The sequence below is a fragment of the Cetorhinus maximus genome, chromosome 18, assembly GCF_964194155.1.
Source record: "Cetorhinus maximus chromosome 18, sCetMax3.hap1.1, whole genome shotgun sequence".
In the NCBI taxonomy this organism is placed as follows: domain Eukaryota; kingdom Metazoa; phylum Chordata; class Chondrichthyes; order Lamniformes; family Cetorhinidae; genus Cetorhinus; species Cetorhinus maximus.
The window spans coordinates 51212744-51235030 of record NC_135896.1 but is presented as its reverse complement, the minus strand read 5'-3'; the positions used below and the strand labels follow the sequence as shown (position 1 = coordinate 51235030).

Here is a 22287-nt window from a genome sequence, read left to right as displayed (position 1 = left end):
CTGCCATATTTCGATAAGTCTTCATACACTAACACACTGAAAAGCTTTGGGACACAAATAGTTTTTCAGTGTGTTAGTGAATGTATGTTTGTGAGGTAAGTGAGTAGGTGGATAGGGTGGGTAGTGTTGTGATATTACTTTAAGAATATGCAAATGAGCAATTAACCTGGCTATAAAGTAGCATGTGACCAGCAGCTAGCATGTTTGTGTAGGAATTGAGGCTGTGCTGTCCTGTAATGGTTGCTGAATCTCTAAAGTAGATCTGTCTGCTGAGCCACCCTGTACCGTATCTTCAAATAAATCAAATCTACATCTAGTTTACCTAGTCCTGGTGTGAGATTGGTGAGTTTGTGTCAGCATCTGCTTCCCTTGTCCTTCAAGGTGGTAGAGGTCGTGGGTTTGGATGGTGCTGTCTAAGGATCCTTGGTGAGTTTTTGGAGTGCATCTTGTAGATAGTACACACTGCTGCCACTGTGCGTCGGTGGTGGAGGGAGTGAATGTTTAAGGTGGTGGACGGGCTGCCGATCAAGCAGGCTGCTTTGTCCTGGATGGTGTCCAACCTCTTGTGGTGTTGGAGCTGCACACATCCAGGCAAGTGGAGAGTATTCCATCAAACTCCTGACTTGTGCCTTGTAGATGGTGGACTTGAGCTCAGTTACTCATCACAGAATTCTCAGGTTCTATCCTGCTTTTGGAGCTAGATAACTTGGTACAGTTCAGTTTCTGATCAATGGTATTATCCCCCAGGATTTTTATAGTGGGGGGGGGGGAATTCAGTGATGGCACTGCCATTGAATGTCAAGGGGACATGTTCATTGCTTGGCATTTGTGTGGTATGAACATTACTTGCCACTTATCAGCCTAAGCCTGAATGTTATCCAGGTCTTGCTGCATATGGGCATGGACAGCTTCAGAATGAAGAGTTGCAAATGGTGCTGAACATTGTGCAACCATCAGTGAACATCCTCACTTCTTACCTTAAGATGGAGAGGTCATTGATAAAACAGCTGAAGATGGTTAGGCCTAGGACATTACCCTGAGGAACTCCCGCAGCGATGTCCCAGTGTGGAAATGATTGACCTCAACGACGACAACTATCTTCCTTTGTGATAGGTATGACTCCAACCAGTGGAGAATTTTCCCTTTAATTCCCATTGACTACAATAATGCCAGGGCTCCTTGATGACACACTCGGTCAAATGCTGCCTTGATGTCAAGGGCAGTCCCCCTCACCTCAGGAGTTCAGTTCTTTTGTCTATGTTTGGACTAAGGCTGAAATGAGGTCAGGAGCTGAACGGCCCTGGCAGAACCCAAATTGAGCATCAGTAAGCAGGTTGTTGCTGATTAAGTGCTACCTGATAGCAATGTCGATGACCCCTTCCATCACTTTGCTGATGATCGAGAGTAGACTAATAGGGCGATAATTGGCCGGGTTGGATTTGTCCTGCTTTTTGTGAACAGGACATACCTGGATAATTTTCGACATTGCCAAATAGATGCTAGTTTTGGGGCTGCACTGGAACAACTTAGCTAGGGGCATGGCTAGTTCTGGAGCACAAGTCTTCAGTACTGTTCCTGGAATACTGTCAATAAAGGCCCATAGACTTTGCAATATCCAGTGCCTTCAGCTGTTCTTGATATCACATGGAGCGAATAGAATTGGCTTAAGACTGGCATCAGTGATGCTGGGGACCTCAGGAGGAGGCTGAGATAGATCATCCACTTGGCACTTTTGGCTGAAGATGGTTGCAAATGATGTTCTGGCTCTCCCATCATTGAGGACACGGATATTTGTGGAGCCTCCTCCTCCTGTTGTTGCTTAAATGTCCACCACCATTCCTGACTGGATGTGGCAGGACTGCAGGGCTTAGATCTGATCTGTTGATTGTGGGGTCACTTAACTCATCTGTTGCATGCTGCTTCTGCTGTTTGGTATGCAAGTAGTCCTGTGCTATGGCTTCACCAGGTTGACAACTCATTTTTAGATGTGCCTAGTGCTGTCCCCTGAAATGCCCTTCTGCACTATTTATTGAACCAGGGTTGATCCCCTGGCTTGGTGGAAATGATAGAGTGGGGAATATGCCAGGCTCAGAGGTTACAGATTGTGGTTGAATAAAATTCCGCAGCTATTGGCTCACAAAAGCTCTTGGATACCCAGTATTGAGTGTTAGATCTAATCAAAATCTTTCCCTTTTAGTACTGTGGTAGTGCCACACAACATGATGGAAGGTGAAGGCAGGACTTCGTCTCCACAAGGGCTTCGCGGTGGTTACTCCAACCGACACTGGCATGGACAGATGCATCTATGACAGGTAGATCGGTGAGGAAAAAGTGAAGTAGGTTTTCCCCTCTTGTTGGTTCCCTCACCACCTACCGCATACCCAGTCTAGCATCCTTGTGCTTCAGGACTCAGCCAGCTGTCAGCAGTAGTGCTACTGAGCCACTCTTGATGATGGACATTGAAGTCCCCACCCAGAGTATATTCTGTGCCCTTGCCACCCTCAGTGCTTCCTCCAAATGGTGTTCAACATGGAGGAGTACAGATTCATTAGCTGTAGGGGATGGTAGGTGGTAATCAGCAGCAGGTTTCCTTGCCTATGTTTGACCTGATGTGATGAGATTTCATGGGGTCCAGAGTCAATGTTGAGGACTTCCAGGGCAACTCCCTCCTGACTGTATACCACTGTGCCTCCACCTCTTGTAGGTTATCCTACCCGTGGGACAGGACATGCCCAGGGATGGTGGTGACTCGGACATTGAGAGATACGATTCTGAAAGTATGACTTGACTAGTCTGTGGGACAGCAATCCCAATTTTGGCACAAGGCCCCAGGTGTTAGTAATGAGGAGTTTGCAGGGTCGATAAGGCTGGGTGTGCCATTGTTGTTTCCGGTGCCTAGATTGATTTCAGGTTGTCCATTCAGTTTCGCTCCTTATTGACTTTTCTGTAGCATTTTGATACAGCTGAGAAGCTTACTAGGGCATTTAAGAGTCAACCACATTGCTATGGGTCTGGAGTCATATGTAGGCCAGACCAGGCAAGGACAGCAGATTCCCTTTCCTAAATGCTATTGTGAACCAGACAATGGTTCACGGTCACCATTACTGAGACTAGCTTTTAATTCCAGATTTATTAATTGAGTTTAAATGCCATCAGCTGCCACGGTAGGATTGAACTCGTCCTCATAGCATTAGCTGGACCTCTTGATTACTGGTCCAGTAACATTACCACTACGCCACCACCTCCCATAATGACTCGGTTTAAAATGTAATTATTTCAAAATAGCATCGGTATTGCACACAATAAATGTTTTCTGGCAAAGGGTGACTTAACTACAATATAGCAAAAGGTTGCTATATTTAAAAACACGGTGTGGCTTCAAAAACTTTTATTATTGTAAACTTTGGACCAAAAGTATACACTTGTGTACCAGGATCCCTTTCTACTCAAACATTTGCAATTATAAACCTTCAGAGCTGACTACATTATCTGTTGGAAAAATTCATCTCCAGCAGCACTTATAGTAAGAATTTAATGCCATACCTTTACTTCACCTTTCAGAGTTCAGACCTTAAAATACTTAATGGAAAACATACAATGTTGAAATTAAGAGCTTTTAGAATACACATCACCTTTTCTCTAACAAGTGTTCAAATAGTTTTGATAGTGATAACAAGAACATACAGAAAAGCAACATAATTTTGGAAAGGAGCTGACAATATACAATATGCTAGACACTTTGTTACTTCTAAAGTCGGTTGTCTCAGAACATCAATGTTATCTCTACTTCTCAGTGGAATATGCTCTCTTCATCAGTGGAGGCGGTGCTTTACTAGTTTCATACATCATTTCTAGAGGTGGGTTACTCAGGCAGCACCAATCAGGAATACGACCTGTCTGGCTGTAATATTCTTTGGAGACTGAACGACTACCCAAAATGTCCTGCAGAGCACCAAAAATCGCTCCTAAAAGCAAGTAAATGTAACACATTTTAGTAATAAAACACAAGCAAAATTCTTGCATACTCCCTGCCTCACAGATCTTCCATTATACTTCTCCAACCCCCTAGCAGATATTGTAGGTATAGTAGTAAATGCAAATAGTCCAGGACAGGTGAACCACAGAGGTAAAGAAAATAACTTTGAAAAACTGAATAGTTCAGAAATAATTTTTCATACTGCCTGCCAATGTATTTATCTGCAATATCATTCAATTCAATGCTCAAAGATGTACCAAGTAAGTGGCTTATGCATTGTTCCAACATTTCATTTATTTTTCCATTGAATAACAATGATTGTGAAATGCAGTAGTATATTCAATGTGGAAGGATGTCTTGCGGTTGCAAGGGCTAACCCGCTGAAAGAACCTCCCCCCACCGCTCTCATGACTGCTCTTCCCACCCGCATCTGTCTGATCAGTCTCATTGAGCCCCACAAACTTACCTGCACCTCACAGCCTTCATCTTTGCTGGTCTGGGCATGCTGCAGACCCAGAATAGCCACCCCTTCCAGTGGCCCCGATTGGATGGCAGTTCGAGCGCAGGACCTCTGCCCTTAGTCGTTGAATTCTGTTGAGACTTCCAAAAATAGCCAAGGCAGGCTTATCCTGGCTTTCTGGTCGGTGGACGGGGCCACCACCATGGCTATTAAATTCAACCAAAAAAGTGGCCAGGAAAACATGAGCAATAGCAGGACTTCAAGATGAAGATACCTTGTGAAGAAACCAAGCATTTTCCCATGAGGAGGAAAGATGGGGCATTAAATGCTCCTTGGATGACAAAGGAAAGAGGTTTATGACAAACGTCAGGTACGGAATACGACAACAACTTGTATTTAAATAGCACTGCCAACATAATAAAACATCCCAAAGTGCTTAACAGCAGCATTATAAAGCAAAGAATGACATCATTTTTTTTTCTTTATTCTTTCATGGGATGTGGGCACTGCTGGCAAAGACCAGTATTTATTGCTCATCCCTAATTGCCCTTGAATTGCCATTTCAGACGGCAGTTAAGAGTCAGTCACGTTGCTGAGAGTCTGTAGTCACATGTAGGCCAGACCAGGTAAAGGTGGCAGGTTTCCTTCCCTAAAGGACATTAGTGACTCAGATGGCTTTTTACCGCAATCGATGATAGTTTCATGGTTACCATTACTAAGACTAACTTTATATTCCAGGTTTAATGGAATTCAATTCAAATTCCACATGCTGCCACAGCGAAATTTGAACCCATGTCCCCAGAACATTAGCCTGGGCCTCTGGATTACTAGTCCAGTGACATTACCACTATGCTGCCATCTCCCCTAGCCAAGTAGTGGTTATCTGCCCAATATCTCAATTGGCTCGGTCATATTTTGTTTTATAGTGTCCCTTGAAGTGCTCTGGGATGTTTTATTATGTTAAAAGTATTATATAAATACAAGTTATTATTAGGGCAGATGGTCAAAAACTTGGTCAAGAGGCAGGTTTTAAATAAGTGGCTTAAAGAGGAAATAGGTAGAGGTGTCAAGAGATTTTGGGAGGAAATTTCAGAGCTTAGCACCTAGGTAGCTGAAGGTACGGTCACTAATGGTGTGGTGATCAAAATAGAGTTGCTTAAAAAGGCCAGAATTAGCGGAATGTAGGTATCTCAGAGGGTTGTGGGACTGGAGGAGATTACAAAGATAGAGAAGGGCGATATTATGGAGAAATTTGAAAACAAGGATGGGATTTTTAAAAATTGAAGCATTGCTTTACCTAGACATAATGTAGGTCAGTGAGTTCTGAGTGATGGGTGAACAAGACTTGGTGCGAGTAAGGATACAGGCAGCAGACTTTTGAATGGTAGGATGTGATGACTTAAGTACATAATTGTCTAAAGGATAGGAGACAGAGTACCAGTGAATAAACAATTGGCTTATTTTTTAGGTGAGAAAAATGCAGTGGAGTCCCCTAGTAGTAGGACCATTACTTTTCCTGTCATATATAAAAGATTCTGACTTAGTATTAAGGAGCACAATTTCAAAGTCTGTATATGATACAAAACTTTGTAACAAAATGAAGAAGATAGTAGCAGACTTCAGTTGGCCATAAAAAGACTGATGAAATGGGCAGGTACATGGCAGTTGCAATTTAAAGTGGTTAAGGGTGAAGTGGGAGAGACAACATGGAGATGCAGCACTATTAGAATTGTATTACTTTGAGGGGAGGCCAGGGTGGGGGTTGCAAAAGTTGGGGGACCTGGGAGTGCATATTCACAAAAACACAAAGATGTTCGAGCAAGCTGATAAGTGGGTGGAATACTTGTTTTTAGAAATAAAGGAAACGAACAAGGAAGTTGTGCTAAACCTTTGTAAATCAATGGTCAGGCCTCAGCTGGAGGATCATGTACAGTTCTGGGCCTTTATTGCCTATTCCAAATTGCCCTTGTTCAGAGGGCATTGTTGTGGGTCTGGAGTCACAAGTAGGTCAGGCCAGGTAAGGAGAGCAGATTTCCTTCCCTAAAGGGCATTAGTGAACCAGATGGGTTTTTACAACAATCGATAATGGTTTCATGGCTATCATTAGACTTTTAATTTCACGTTTTTTTTTAATCGAATTCAAATTCCACCATCTGCCGCAGGATTCGAACCTGGCTCCCCAGAGCATTACCCTGGGTCTCTGGATTACTAGCCCAGCGACATACCACTATGCCACTGCCTCCCCTAAAATAGAGATATTCAAAGTTATGAAGGGGTTTTGATAGAGCAAGTAGGGAGAACTCATTTCTTCTGGCAAGCAGGCAATGAACCAATGGTCATAGATTTAAAATAATTAGCAAAAGTACTCTGATTGGCTGGCAGCTCTATAGTCCCAACAGTGCCAGTAGCAGTGGCCAGGAGTGGGGCTGCTGGTAGTCCCAAAATTCTAGGTCTCGAGTCCAAGACCAGGTAAATGCAGGGGGACTCACAGGGGGAGGGGAGGTGAGGCCTAGGGGGTCAGGACGATTTGCCGGGCTTACGCCTGCCCTGAATCCCTCCCGTAGGAAACGGTCCTCAAGCAGTGAATAATTGCCCACAAGGGCCTCAATTGGGGCAAAGATTGTGGGGCTGGCCTCGGCCTAACCCATGCCCCGAAAAATTGGGGACATATCAGGGTGGGTGGGCCTGCTGGCAGGGTCTGTAAAATTCTACCCCAAGGAAAAATGAAATTATTTCATACACAGAGGGTTATGATGATCTGGAACATACTACCTGAATATACCTACTACAGATTCCATAGGAACTTTCAAAACACAACTGGTATATGAAGAGAATTGCAAGCTTAGGAAAAACAGAGTTGTGGGGCTAAATTGGACAACTCTTTCAAAGATAAAGGCAAAATACTGCAGATGCTGGAAATCAAACAAAAACAAAAAATGCTGGAAATACTCAGTAGGTCTGACAGCATCTGTGGAGAGAAAGACAGAGTTAACGTTTCGAGTCTGTTTGACCCTTTTTCAGAGCTAAAGGGAAGTAGAATTGTGGTGAAATATATACTGTTTAAGGGAGGTGGAACAGGTGAAGCTGGATAGAAGGCCAGCGATAGGTGGAGGCAAAGGAGAGATTGCGAAAGATGTCATAAACAAAAGGTCAAAGGGTTGTTAATAGCGGTGGTACTGGCTAAAGGAGGTGCAAATGGTGACATTATGAGTGGAAAGCAGAATGTGATAATGGCAGGATCAGGGTAAGCACTCTCGAAAGTGACAGATGTCCCTAGTGGGGGTGGGGTGGGGGGGAGGGGACGGTGGTGGGGAAAAAAGATCGAAAAGACTAAAAGCTGGGGATAAAACAATGAATAAAAATGGAAATAAATTTAAAAATAACGAAAATAGGTGGGAAATAAATAAATAAATAAATATTTAAAAAACACAAATGAATATAGAAACAAGTTGGGGGGGGGGGATCAAAAAGGGGTGGGGATGGAGGAGACAGTTCATGGTCTGAAGTCGATGTTAAGTCCAGAAGGCTGTCAAGTGCCTGATCGGAAGATGAGGTGCTGTTCCTCCAGTTTGCATTGAGCTTCACTGGAACATTGCAGCAGGTCAAGGACGGACATGTGGGCATGAGAGCAGGTTGGGGTGTTGAAATAGCAAGTGACGGGAAGGTCTGGGTCATGCTTGCGGACAGACCGAAAGTGTTCCACAAAGCAGTCACCCAGTCTGCTCCAATGTAGAGGAGACCGCATTGGGAGCAGCAAATGCAGTAGACCAAACTGAGGGAAGTGTAAGTGAAATGCTACTTCACTTGAAATGAGTGGTTGGGCCCTTGGATGGAGGAGGGGGGGCGGGGGGGGGGGGGGGGGAGTAAAAGGGGCAGGTGTTACACCTTCTGTGATTGCATGGGAAGGTGCTGTGGGAGGGGGTTGAGGTGTTGGAGGTGATGGAGGAGTGGGCCAGGGTGTCCCAGAAGGAATAGTCCCTACGGAATGCCAACCGGGGTGGGGGGAGGGGTGGCGGCGAAGGGAAGATGTGTTTGTTGATGGCATCATGCTGGAGTTGGCGGAAATGGCGGAGGATGATCCTTTGAATGCGGAGGCTGGTGGGGTGAAAAGTGAGGACAAGGGGGACCCTAACACGGTTCTGGGAGGGAGAGAAAGGTGCGAGGGCAGAAGCACGGGAGATGGGTCGGACACGGTTGAGGGCCCTGTCAATGACTGTGGGTGGGAAACCTCGGTTAAGGAAGACATGTCAGAAACACTGTTTTGGAAAGTGGCATCATCGGAACAGATGCGACGGAGGTGAAGGAACTAAGAGAGGAGTTTCTTCGGTCTGTCCGCAATCATGACCCAGACCTTCCCGTCACTTGCCATTTTAACACCCCATCCTGCTCTCATGCCCACATGTCCGTCCTTGACCTGCTGCATTGTTCCAGTGAAGCTCAACACAAACTGGAGGAACAGCACCTCATCTTCCGATTAGGCACTTTACAGCCTTCCGGACTTAATGTTGAGTTCAACAACTTCAGACCATGAACTCTCTCCTCCATCTTCACCCTTTTTTGATCCCCCCTTTTTTCTATATTCATTTTTGTTTAATTTTAATTAATTTATTTTCTTCCTTCTTAGTTTCATTATTATTTTAAAAATTTATTTCCATTTTTAATCATTGTTTTATCCCTAGCTTTTAGCCTTTTCGATCTTTTTTCCCACCACCATCCCCTCCCCCCACCCCACCCGGGCCATCTGTCACTTTCCAGGGTGCTTACCCTGGTCCTGCCATTGTCACATTCTGCTTTCCACTCTTAATGTCATCATTAGCACCTCCTTTAGCCAGAACCACCACTATTAACAACCCTTTGACCTTTTGTTTACGACATCTTTTGCAACCTCTCCTTTGCTTCTATCCAGCTTCATCTGTTCCACCTCCCTTAAACAGCATATATTTCACATTTCTACTTCCCTTTAGCTCTGAAGGAGAGTCAAACGGACTCTGTCGTTCTCTCCACAGATGCTGTCAGACCTGAGTTGTTCCAACTCTTCCAAAGAGTTGGCACAAGCATGATGAGTTAAATGGCCCATCATGATTTTATGATTTAAAATAATTGAAAGATGAATATATTATACATTGCTTTAGTTTGTTAGATTTGTAATCTTTGCAATTTGTCACTCTTTCAGCAAATCTCAAGTTTACTCATTTATGTATAGATAGCCCAAGGGAATTCTTGAATTTCAGAGTGCAGAATGAAGTAAAACAAAAAACATTGTACAAGTTTTTGCTGCATCAGTAATCTGAAGTCACACCTCCTTGAATGCAAGCTTACTCCATAATGGGGACCATGCTATATATGCCCAATATTGAATTATTGAGCCAAAACATGTTGAGCAGAAAAGGGCCACATACAGGAAATTGGACAGATATCCCACTGTGCAACATTTTCATTCTGGGCACCTGTTCATTAGTCTTAAATAATCCTCTCAAGACAATAAAACTGTTCATAAACATATAAGGCTTCATAAGTGCTACGGAGAACACATTCTTACCTCCTAGCCAAGCCACAGTGTTTGGTTTTGCAGGTGGAGTATGAACTTTGAACGTCTTGGCAGCCAATACTTCTTTGTATTTTGGTTTCTCCACCAGGTACCGAATTTCAGCCATAATTCGATGTAAAAAACCAGGCAGCATAGCAGTTCCGCCAATGATCACAAGGTTCTCTGCCAACTGTTTTCTTGTGTCAATGGGGCACTAGCAACAATCATTAAAAATTACTTCAGTAAAACAGAAGCATCATTGCTCTCTCTCTATTTCTCTCAAACAATGCATTATGTATACCTAATAAGACGTCATTTAGCCGCGCCCAATGCGCGGCCCCGACTTCACTCAGCCGCATGGCCCCGACGTCATTCAACTGCGCTAAGCGCGTGATGCAGACCTCATTCAGCTGTGCAGAGAGTTAATTTAGCTGTGTGGAGAGTTAATTAAACAGCAAGGGGGTGCTGTTTGTGGACTGGCCACGTTAGGAGAAAAATCGAAGTGTGACATCACAGGGAAACAGGAAAGGTGATTGGTTGGTAAGTATTTGGCTGGTATATCTTTCAAAACCCATTTAATTTATTGGTAATTGTAAGGTTTCTTGGTAGTAGTGAGGCTTGCTAGCAGTAGTAAAGCTAATTGGAAGTAGCTGGCTTTATTAATTATAAATTAGTTAAGAAAAAAATAAATTAACATAATAAAAACAGGGGAGGTGACGTGTTGCAACTGCAGAACCTGGGAGCTTCTGGATGCCAGTGTAATCTAGGGCAAACACGTTGGCACCAAGTGTCTGCTGCTTGAGGAGCTTCAGCTCAGAGTCATTGAGCTGAAGTCCAAGCTGCAGATACGTTGATGCATCAGGGACGGGGAAAGTTACTTGGACACTTTGTTCCTGGAGGGGGTTACTGCCCTTAGGATAGGTTTGTCTGATTTGGTCAGTGATCAGGGACAGGAGGGTCTGGCTGCAAGTGAGGCACGTAAGGGGATCAAGAGAGTAGAAGAGGAGGAGCCTCAGCCTTTGCAATGGTCCAACAGATTAGAGGTTCTTGCAGTGTGTGTGGGCGAAAGCTGGGGCTGCAAAGTGGATGAGCGAACTGACCATGGCATTATGGTACAGGAAACCATTCAAGCTGGGGGAGTAAATAGGAACAAAGTGGTAGTTGGGTTCAGTATAGTCAGGTGGATAGACACAGTTCTCTGCAGCCAAGAGCGAGAGTCCAAAAGACTGTGTTGCCTGCCCAGTGCCAGGGTTCAGGACATCTGCTGTGAGCTACAGAGAAGCTTGCAATGGGAGAGGGAGGATCCAGTGGTCATGGTCATGTGGGTATTTCCCTGGTCAGGACCAGGAAAGAGGTTCTGCTTAGGGTCTATGAGCAGCTAGGGGCTAAATTAAAAAGCAGTACCTCAAAGGTGATGATCTCTTGTTTATTACCTGAGCCACGAGCAAATTGGAAAGGGAACAAGATTAGACAGTTAAATGCATGGCTCAAAGATTGGTGTGGGAGAAATGGGTTTCAATTCATGGCACCAATATTGGGGAAAGTGGAAGCTGTAAGTGGGACAATCTTCATCGGAACCGTGCTGAGCCCGACGTTCAGGTGATATGTATAACTAGGGTGGTAGAGAGGGCTTTAAACTAAGTCGTGGGAGGGAGGAATCAAGTGTGGGAAGATGTGATAAATTAAAGAGAGAAGACAAGTCTAGAGAGCAAGATATGAATGAGGGAAATGATAATCAGAGCACGGCAGGAAGGGACAGCACGTACAAACTTAAGAATGTGCCAGCAAATAAGGCTGGAAGTGGCGAAATAGTAAAAAGACAGAAGTAAAGACTTTGAATTGGAAGAAAATAGATAGAAATAAATATGTATGATCTGACAGCCATTACAGAGACATGGCTGCAAGATGACAAAGGCTTAGACCTGAATATTCAAGGGTACATGACATTTTGGAAGGACAGGAATTTAGAAAAAGGCAGAAGGATATCTCTGTTAATTAAGGATGACAGTACAATAGAGAGAACACTTTAGTTCTAAAGATTAATATGTAGTATCAGTTTGGGTGGAGATAAGAAATAGTAAAGGTAGGAAGTCCCTTGTGGGATTGGTTTATAGACCCCTTAATAATAACTACACTGTATGACGGGGTATACAAGAAATATTGTGTGCTTGTGAGAAAGGTGCAGCGATAATTATGGGTGATTTTAATCTACATATAGATTGGATGAATCTAATTGGCAAAGGTAGCCTGAAAGAAGAGCGCATTGTGTTTTCAGAGCAGTTTCTTAGAGCAGCATGTTCTAGAGGCAACCAGAGAGCAGGTTATTCTAGATCTTGTAATGTGCAACGAGGCAGGATTAATTAATGACCTCATAGTAAAGGTGCCCCTAGGTAGCAGTGATCATAATATGACTGAATTTCAGTCTGAGGGAGAGAACAGTGGGTCTAAGACTAACGTTTTAAACTTAAATGAGGGCAATTATGAGGGTATGAAGACAGAGTTGGCTAAAGTGAACAGGGAAATTAGGTTAAGGGATAGGTCAGCAGAGATGCAGTGGTAGGCATTTAAGGAGATATTTCATGACACTCAGCAAAGATACATTCCAGTGAGATAAAAAGACTAGGGGAAGGACACACCATCCGTGGCGACTAAATAAGTTAAAGATAGGGTCAAATTGAAAGAAAATAGTGCAAAATTCCACAAAGATTAGTGGCAGGTCAGAAGCTTGAACAGAATATAAAAAAAACAGCAAAGGATGACTAAAAATATAGTGAGGGAGAAATTAGAGTATGAGAGAAAGCTAGTTCGAAATATAAAAACTGGTAGGAAGAGTTTCTACAAGTATTTAAAAAGGAAAAAACGTAGTGAGCCTTGGCCCTCCAGCGTGAGTGTCTGGGGAATTAATAGTGGAAAAATCAGGAAATGGGGGATGAATTGAACAGGTATTTGCGTCTGTCTTCACTGTAGAGCATACAAACAACATCCCAAAAATAATTGTGAATCAGGGGGTGAAAGGGAGGGAGGAACATAAAACAATTACAATCACCAGGGAAAGGGTACTGAGAAAATTATTAGATCTAAAAACTGACAAGTTCCTAGGTCCTGATGGATTTCATCCGAGAGTCTTGGCTGCTGAAATAGTAGATCTATTCCCTAGATTCTGGAAAGGTCCCATCAGATTGGAAAATAGCAAATGTAACTCCTCTATTCAAGAAAGGAGGGAGACAGAAAGCAGGAAACTACAGGCCAATTAGCTTAACATCTATCATAGGGAAAATGCTGGAATCTAATAGCGGTTATAGCAAGGCACTTAGAAAATCTCAATACAATCAGGTAGAGTCAACATGGTTTGTGAAAGGGAAATCGTGTTTGATTTATTAGAGGAAGTAAAAAGCAGCATGGATAAAGGGAACCTGTGAATGTGATGTATTTAGATTTCCAGAAGGCATTTGACAAGGTGCCACATCAAAGGTTACGACGCAAAATGAAAGCTCATGGTGTAAGGGATAACATATTAGCATGGATAGAGGATTAGCTACCCACAAGAAACAGTAGGTATAAATTGGTCATTTTTGGGTTGGCAATATGTAACGAGTGGAGGGCACAAGGATCAGTGCTGGGGCCTCAACTACTTACAATCTATATCAATGACTTGGATGACGGGACCAAATATATGATTGCTAAATTTGATGATGCAAAGATAAGTAGGAAAGTAAATTGTGAAGAGGACATAAGGAGTCTGCAAAGGGATATAGATAGGTTAAGTGAGTCGGCAAAAATTCGGCAGATAGAGTATAATGTGGGAAAATGTGAACTTGTACACATTGACAGGAAGAGTAGAAAAGCAGCATATAATTTAATTGGAGAGTGATTGTAGAGCTCTTGAGGTATAGAGGGATCTGGATTTCCTGGTACATGAATCACAAAAAGCTAGTATGCAGGCACAGCAAGTGATTAGGAAGACAAATAGAACGGTGTCATTTATTGCAAGGGGAATGGAATTTAAAAGTAGAGATGTTTTGTGACAGCTGTACAGGGTATTGGTGAGACCACATCTACAGTACCATGTACAGTTTTGGTCATCTTATTTAAGAAAGAATATTTCATTAGAAGTATTTCAGAGATAGTTTACTCGACTGATTACTGAAATTGGGGGCTTATCTTATGAGGAAAGGTTGGACATGTGGGCCTGTATCCACTGGAGTTTAGAAGAACGAGAGGCGATCTTACTGAAGCATGTAAGATCCTGAGGGGACCTGACAGGGTGGATGCTGAAAGGGCATTTCCTTTTGTGGCAGAGACTAGAACTTGGGGACACAGTTTTAAAAAAGCAGTCTCTCATTTAAGACAAACAAGTGGAGAATTTTTTCCTCTGAGGTTTGAGAGTCTGTGAAACTCTCTAACCCAGAGAGCAATGGAGGGAGGGTCACCAAATATATTTAAGGCAGAGGTAGATAGGTTCGTGACTTACAAGGGTGTTACAGGGCATCGGGGGTAGGCAGGAAAGTGGAATTGAGGCCACAATCAGATCAGCCATGATCATATTGAATGGCAGAACAGGCTCGAAAAGCCGAATGCTCTAATTCAGCTCCTAATTTGTATGTTCATGTGTTGTTCTTCTCCCCCATGCTCCACAAGGAAGTGCCTGGCTTCTCCTCAATCAGTACAACTAAGACTGCCACTTCATCAGCATAAGTGAAAAAATATCAAACCTCCACCACCCATCTTGTTCTGCTGCCACATAATAGTGCTTGCACAAGAAATAACTTACTTTTATATAGTATTTTGATGTGAAGACCTTTGGGATTTCATGTTGGCAGGAAACCCTAAAGCTCTTCACATCAAATTACTTTTGAAGTATGATCATTGTTACTTTGTAGACAATTTTGAACAATATGTCCGACAGTAGTAAATGAGAAAAATATCCAGTTAATCTGCGGGGTTTTTTGGGGGGCGGGGGGTGGTGGCGGTAATAGTTTAGGAATTCATATTGGGTAGGACACTGGGAAAACCCCCTTCTTCTCTTTAAACACTGCCCTGGAATTACTTTATCTACTTGAAGGACCTTTGTTTAAAATATCATCTGAAGGATGGTATTTGACAATACAGTACTCCTTTAGTACTGTACTAAAGCATCAGCCTAGATTGTGCGCTCAAGTGAGGCTTGGACTCAACCCAGATACATGGAGTTATAGTGCAACTACTAATGTAAACTGCCACCAAAGCTATACCTAAACATGAGTCCCATGATGATAAAGCAGTATTTTAACTCTGGGTCACTTCCACACATTTAACGGTAAACTATAATGTGGTGTCCAAAAAGGCTGACAAAGTCTTTTTTACATAATAAATCCAAATTTAGCACACACCACCCTCTTACCTGTAAAAGTGAGTCAAGGATTAAAGTGGCAATAGACTTCTCTTCATTATCTTGTTCAAAGAGAATTTCAATTACAGAATCTCTGCAAACAAAAAATGAAAAAGTCCTTGAACTAAAAATTCAATCAAATCACTTTGTTTATAACTATATCACAAACTACTAATTTAACAGTCAGTGTAACAATATAGACTCAGAATACACTATTACTCCTTAACTTAAAAGGTGAAATCTTGACGATAGGAGTTTTGTGTGTGGGCAACATTCATAGAATGATAAGTTAACAAAGTTCCCTATAACAGTTTGCTTTAACATGCCTATAAAATTGTAAGTCACCTTTTTTTATTAGGTTGCTAAAATTTCTTTACTAATTAAGGCACACCCTGCGTGGATCGCAAGCGGCTGCCTGTGCAGGCTGGGGGAGAGGAGGGAGAGCTGGGCCTAGTGCGCAGTTCATGTATGCGCGAGGAAGAGCACGTCAATCTCCCTGAGGCATGGAGCTGCCTCAGGGAGATCTGAAGCGCTGTTTAAAAAAAATAAAGAGAATAAAAATTTAATAAAACATGTCCCCTCATGTGACTGTCACATGAGCTGGGACATGTTTTTAATTCAAAAATTAAGTTTTTATTTAATGTTTATTTGCTTCAGGAAACCTGCTTGTGGATGAGGTTTCCTAAAAAATGTAAAGGCTGCTTGGCCTTTTCGCCTGCCTGCCAACTGTTAGGTTGGGTGGGCAACGTAAATTTGAATTTAATTAGATTGTTAATGGTCTTAATAGGCCTTTCAATTATCGGCGGGCACACAGCCAACTCCAGCATGTGCCCACCAAATGAAATCGCGTGACTGCGCGATGACGTCGGGACGCACACCCGACGTCATCGCGGGTCATTTTACACTTGGGCATGCGCCCACACGCCAAGTGTAATATTCTGCCGATTATGTTACCCTAGCCTATGTATACTGAAACTAAATGTCACATTCCCATCATCTAAGAGATTATCTAATTCAACACAAACCATGGACTGAACCCAATATTTCTCCACTCTTTATGGCTCAGTTCCATACTAGACAATTTTATTAACAAACAAAACCACTGAGGGAGCCTGATTTGTTCAATTTTTATTTCACCACAGGAGCTGATTTACTTTTTTTATTGGTTACTTAGATCCATTTCCCTCTAATCTGCCCTCTGCCTATATTCTTCATAAGCATATACTAATGGTTTCACAACTGAAAAACTCAACTAAATACCAGTGGAAGGGTTTCTTTGTTGGATTAGTTAGAAGGTAGGAAATGCATGATAATTGCCCAAATAGCCAATTTGCTTTGTTGCATCCAAATAACAAAACGGTTGAAATCAAGACGACATTAAGTGGAGAAGCCGCAGTTAAAAACTTCTCTTACCACTTCAACATACTATGCCATTCCTTTCAGCACAACCCAGTTATGATGCAGCTAATTTATATTGTTTATACAAGTGATCCAACCTGATTGATCCTTTGACATGTAAAATTCTCTCTCCATCTAGAGGGTATGCCACATCTGGAGGTTGTTGGGGGCGCTACAAACAAATATAAAATATCAAATTACTGCAATGCACCTCTGACTTTGCAGTTCGAATAGTCAATCTTATTCACCAGTAATTAATGCTGACCTCAGTTTTTCCATCAATGTTAAACTTGGCAGCTTGAAGTTTCAGTCCCCTCTGGAGATCACTCACAAAGCAAGTGCGAACTGAAAAGCACAATTTGAAAAAATTAAATTTTTCTAAAAATTATATGAGTACATGGATTTCAATCAAATGTATGCTTATTCGGCACAGGTTAATATTGATAACTTTTTTCATGCTTCATCCTAATTTTCACTATGCATTTCACTCCCATGTCGCCGTATGCACCTCCTTTTGTTAAATCAGATTTCATATCAATGTGCTGTGAAGTTATTTCATGGTTTTAAAGAAAATGGAAAGCTTGTTAGTCCTAATAATAAGATTCTGAACAGATGTGAACTTCAGTGCTAACTTCACACCCTCTTCAAAAAAAAATTCAGATTAATCTGTCAAAGGTTACACCAGAAACATTAATCTACTTTGCTGTTTCAGATAAGAACATAAGAAATAGGAACAGGAGTAGACCATTTGGCCCCTCGAGTCTGCTCCGCCATTCAAGAAGATCATGGCTGATCTGTTTGTGTTTCGATTTTCACATTCCCATCTAACCCCAATAACCTTTGATTCCCTTGCCTAACAAGAATCTATCTACCTTTGCCTTAAAAATATTCAATGACCCCGCCTCCACCACCTCCTGAGTCAGAGAATTCCAAAGTTGCACAACCCTCAGAAAAAAATTCTCCTCATCTCAGTCCTAAAAGCGTGACCCCTAATTTTAAAACAGTGCCCCCTGGTTCTGGATTCACCCACAAGAGGAAACATCCTTTCCACGTCCACCATGTCAAGGCCGTTCAGGATCTTGTATACTTCAATCAAATCACCCCTTACTCTTCTAAACTCTAGTGGAAACAAGCCCAGTCTGTCCAATCTTTCCTCATAAGACAACCCACTCATTCAAGGTGTCAATGTAATAAACCTCCTTTGAACCGCCTCCAATGCATTTACATCCTTCCTTAAATAAGGAGACCAAAACTGCACACAGTATTCAAGGTGCGGTCTCACCAATGCCCTGTATAACTGAAGCATGACATCGTTACTTTTATTTTCAATCCCTCCCATAATAAAGGATAGCATTCAATTAGTCTTAACTACTTGCTGTACCTTATACTAACTTTTTGTGACGCACGTACTAGAACACCAAGGTCCCTCTGCACCTCAGAATTATGCAATCATTCTCATTTAAGTAACACTCGGCTTTTTTGTTCTGCCTGGCAAAGTGCACTTCACATTTTCCCACATTAAACTCCATTTGCCAGATCTTTGCCCACTCAATTTATCTATATCCATTTGCAACCTCCTCATATCCTCTTCACAACATATTTTCCTACCCATCTTTGTGTCATCTGCAAATTTAGCTCAATGTCTTCACTACCCCCACCTAAGTCATTGATGTAAATCGTAAGATGTTGAGGCCCTAGTATAGACCCCATGTGGGACTCCACTTGTCACATCCTGCCAATCAGAAAAAGAACCATTTATGCATATTCTCTACTTTCTGCCAGCCAGCCAGCCAATCTTCTATCCATGCTAATATATTACCCACTACACCATGCGCTTTTATTTTCCGTAATAGTCTTTGATGTGACACCTTATCAAATGCCTTCTGGAAATCCAAGTACAGTACGCCTACAGGCTCCCATTTATCCACAGCGCATGTTACACCTTCAAAAAATTCTAATAAATTGGTTAAACATGATTTTCCTTTCACAAAACCATGCTGACTCTTCCCAATTGTTTTGAACTCCTCTAAGTGGCCAGCTATAACCTCCTTAATGATCGATTCTAATAACTTCGCCACGACTGGCATCAAGCTAACTGGCCTATAGTTTCCTGTTTTCTGCCTCCCTCTCTTCTTGAATAGAGGGGTTATGTTTGCTACTTTCCAATCTGATGGAACCTTTCCAGAATCCAGTGAATTTTGGAAAATTAACACCAGTGCATTGACTACCTCATTAGCCACCTCTTTTAAGGCCCTAGGATGTAGTCCATCGGGACCCAGAGACTTGCCAGCCTGTAGTGCCATCAATTTGCTCAGTACCATTTCCCTAGTGATTTCAATTTCACCAAGTTCCTTTCTCCCGTTCACCTCCTGATTTGCAGCTATTACTGGAATGTTTTCTGTATCCTCTATAGTGAACACAGAAGCAAAATATTTGTTCATTTCTTCTGCCATTTCCTCATTATCTACTATTAACTCCCCACTGTCACTCTCTAGAGAGCCAACACTCACTTTACTTACTCTTTTCCTTTTTAAATACCTGTAGAAACTCTTGCAATTCATAAGAACACAAGAACTAGGAGCAGGAGTAGGCAATTCAGCCCCTCGAGCCTGCCCTGCCATTCAATACGATCATGGTTGATCTCATTTCGGCCTCAACTCCAATTTCCCGCCCTCTCCCCATAACCTTTCAACCCGTTACTAATTAAAAATCTGTCTATCTCCTCAAATTTATTCAGCATCCCGGCATCCACTACACTCTGAGGTAGTGAATTCCACAGATTCATGACCCTTTGAGAAAAGTAATTCCTCCTCATCTCTGATTTAAATCTACCATCCCTTAGCCTAAAACTATGGCCTCTTGTTCTAGAATGCCCCACAAGGGGAAACATCCACTCCACGTCTACTTTGTCTATCCCTTTTAGCTTCTTATTTGCTTCAATTAGATCTCCTCTCATCCTTCTAAACTCTAGCAAGTATATGCCTAAACTGCTCAATCTCTCCTCATAAGACAAGCCCCGCATCTCTGGAATTAATCTAGTGAACCTACTCTGAACCACCTCCAATGCAACTACATCCTTCCTCAAGTAAGGGGACCAAAACTGTGCACAGTACTCCAGGTGCGGTCTCACCAATGCCTTGTACAGTTGCAACAACACTTCCCTATTTTTATACTCTATTCCTTTAGCAATAAATGCCAAAATTCCATTTGCCTTCCTTATTGCCTGCTGTACCTGCATACTAGCTTTCAGCAATTCATGCATGAGGACACCCAGGTCCCTCTGCACTGAAGCATTCTGAAGTTTCTCTCCATTTAAATAATAAGTCGCCTTTTTATTCTTCCGACCAAAATGGATAACCTCACATTTATCCACATTAACCTCCATATGCCAAATTTTGGCCCATTCACCTAACCTGTCCATATCCATTTGTAAATTTCTTATTTCTTCATTGCAACTTACTTTCCCACCTATTTTGGTGTCATCTGGAAATTTAGCTATAGTACCTTCTATCCCTGAATCCAAGTCATTAATATAGATTGTAAATAGTTTTTACAATTTCTGGCTAGCTTCCTCTCATACTCTAATTTCTTTCTCCTGATTAACCTTTTAGTCATTCTCTGTCGTTCTTTATATTCTGTCCAATCATCTGTCCTACCACTCACCTTTGCTGAGTTGTATGTTTGATGCTTTCCTTAACATCTTTAGTTAACCATGGATGGTGGGTCCTCCCCTTAGAATTTTTCTTTGTAGTAGGAATATATTTATTCTGAATATCCTGAAATATCCCTTTAAATGTCTGCCACTGCTTCTCTATTGATCTACGCTCTAGTCACTTCAGCTAGCTTAGCCTTCATCCTCACATTGCTGCCCTTATTTAAGTTTAAGATACTAGTCTTAGACCCACTCTTCTCCCTTTCAAACTGGATGTAAAATTCAATCATATTGTGGTTGCTGTTACCTAGGGGTGCCTTTACTCTGAGGTTATTAATTAATCTTGTCACGTTACAAAATACTAAGTCTAATATAACCTGCTCTCTGGTTGTTTCCAGAACATGCTGCTCTAAGGAACTCTCTCGAAAGCATTCTAAGAACTCCTCAACCAGGCTACTACTGCCAATCTGATTTTTCCAGTTTGTGTGTAGATTAAAATCACACATGATTATTGCCGTCCCTTTATCACAAGCACACAATATTTTCTCTTGAATACTTTGTCCTACACTGTGGCTACTGTTAGGGGGCCTGTAGACTCCCACTAATGACTTTTCCCCCTACTATTCCTCATCTCCACCCAAAACGAATCTACATCCTGATTTCTTGAACCAATGTCATCTCTGACTATTGCACCAATGCCCTGTTCGATTAACAGTGCTACCCCTCCAGCTTTACCCAGCTTCCAATTCTTCTTGAATGTAATGTACCTTCAATATTAAGGACCCAATCTTTGTTGTCCTGCAGCCACGTTTCTGTGATTGCTATCCGATCATATTTATTTACTTCAATGTGGGCCATCAATTCATTTACTTTGTTATGAATGCTATGTGCATTCAGATAGAGAGCCTTCAGTTTTGTTGGCTTTGCAACATCTAGTCTTGACTGTTGATTTACTCTTAGGTTTTTTTTCTCTCTGTCCCTCATTTCTCATATTACTATTTTGCTCTCCTGTCTTGACTATACACCTTGAATTGCTACCTCTACCCAAGTTTGATCCCTCACCCCTCTTGTTTAGTTTAAAGCTCTCTCTACTTCCCTAGTTATGCGATTTGTGAGGACACTCACCCCAGCACTGTTCAGATGTAGACTGTCCCAACGGTACAACCACCACTTTCCCCAGTGCCCCACAAACCAGAACCCACTTCTCCCTCACCAGTCTTTGAGCCACGCATTCGTCTCTCTAATCTTATTTGCCCTATGCCAATTTGCATGTGGCTCTGGTGATAATCCAGAGATTATTACCTTTGAGGTTCTGCTTCTTAATTTGGACCTAGCTCCTCATACTGACTTTGCAGAACCTCTTTCCTAGTTCTACCTATGTCATTGGTACCTACGTAGACCACAACAACTGGATCCTCTCCCTCCCACTGCAAGTTCCTCTCCAGCCCTGAGCAGATGTTCCAAACCCTGGCACCAGGCAGGCAACATAGCCGTCTGGACTCTTGCTCTTTGCTGCAGAGAACAGTGTCAATCCTCCTCACTATACTATCCCCTACTACTACTACATTCCAAAGATGACCAATCTATTGCACATTTCAGCATTTTATGTATTTATTCCAAATTTACAACATTTGTACTTTTAAAAAATTTAATGGGCTAACATATTTGCCACATAAATCTTCACTAACAATGAAAGAATCATGCAAGAGAGTTCCTACCTTTGATATCCTCTAGAGTTTCTTCTGGAAGTGAGCCTGCTGAAATGAATTTGGGAACAACATTAAGAGCCCAGGCCACAGAATATTACATTATAAAAATGTAAATACTTACTACTAGACACCTTTAAACATCTAACACATTCAAATTCTTTGTAAAACAAACTTTTTGCTATTTCATGTTTCAACTA

At 42.1% G+C, this 22287-nt stretch overlaps 1 protein-coding gene across 1 annotated transcript in view; it reads right to left on the bottom strand.

Moving 5' to 3' along the window:
* Positions 1-3373: 3373 nt before the first annotated feature.
* Positions 3374-22287, bottom strand: part of actr10 (actin related protein 10) — a 44972-nt gene continuing 26058 nt past the window's right edge. Inside the window, exons 8-13 of the mRNA XM_078562711.1 lie at positions 22100-22135; positions 16995-17074; positions 16828-16901; positions 15344-15425; positions 9976-10177; positions 3374-3965 (exon numbers count right to left, since the gene is read on the bottom strand). Coding sequence (XP_078418837.1) covers positions 3784-3965; positions 9976-10177; positions 15344-15425; positions 16828-16901; positions 16995-17074; positions 22100-22135 — 656 coding nt within the window. The 3' untranslated portion in view covers positions 3374-3783. The remainder of the gene's footprint in view (positions 3966-9975; positions 10178-15343; positions 15426-16827; positions 16902-16994; positions 17075-22099; positions 22136-22287) is intronic.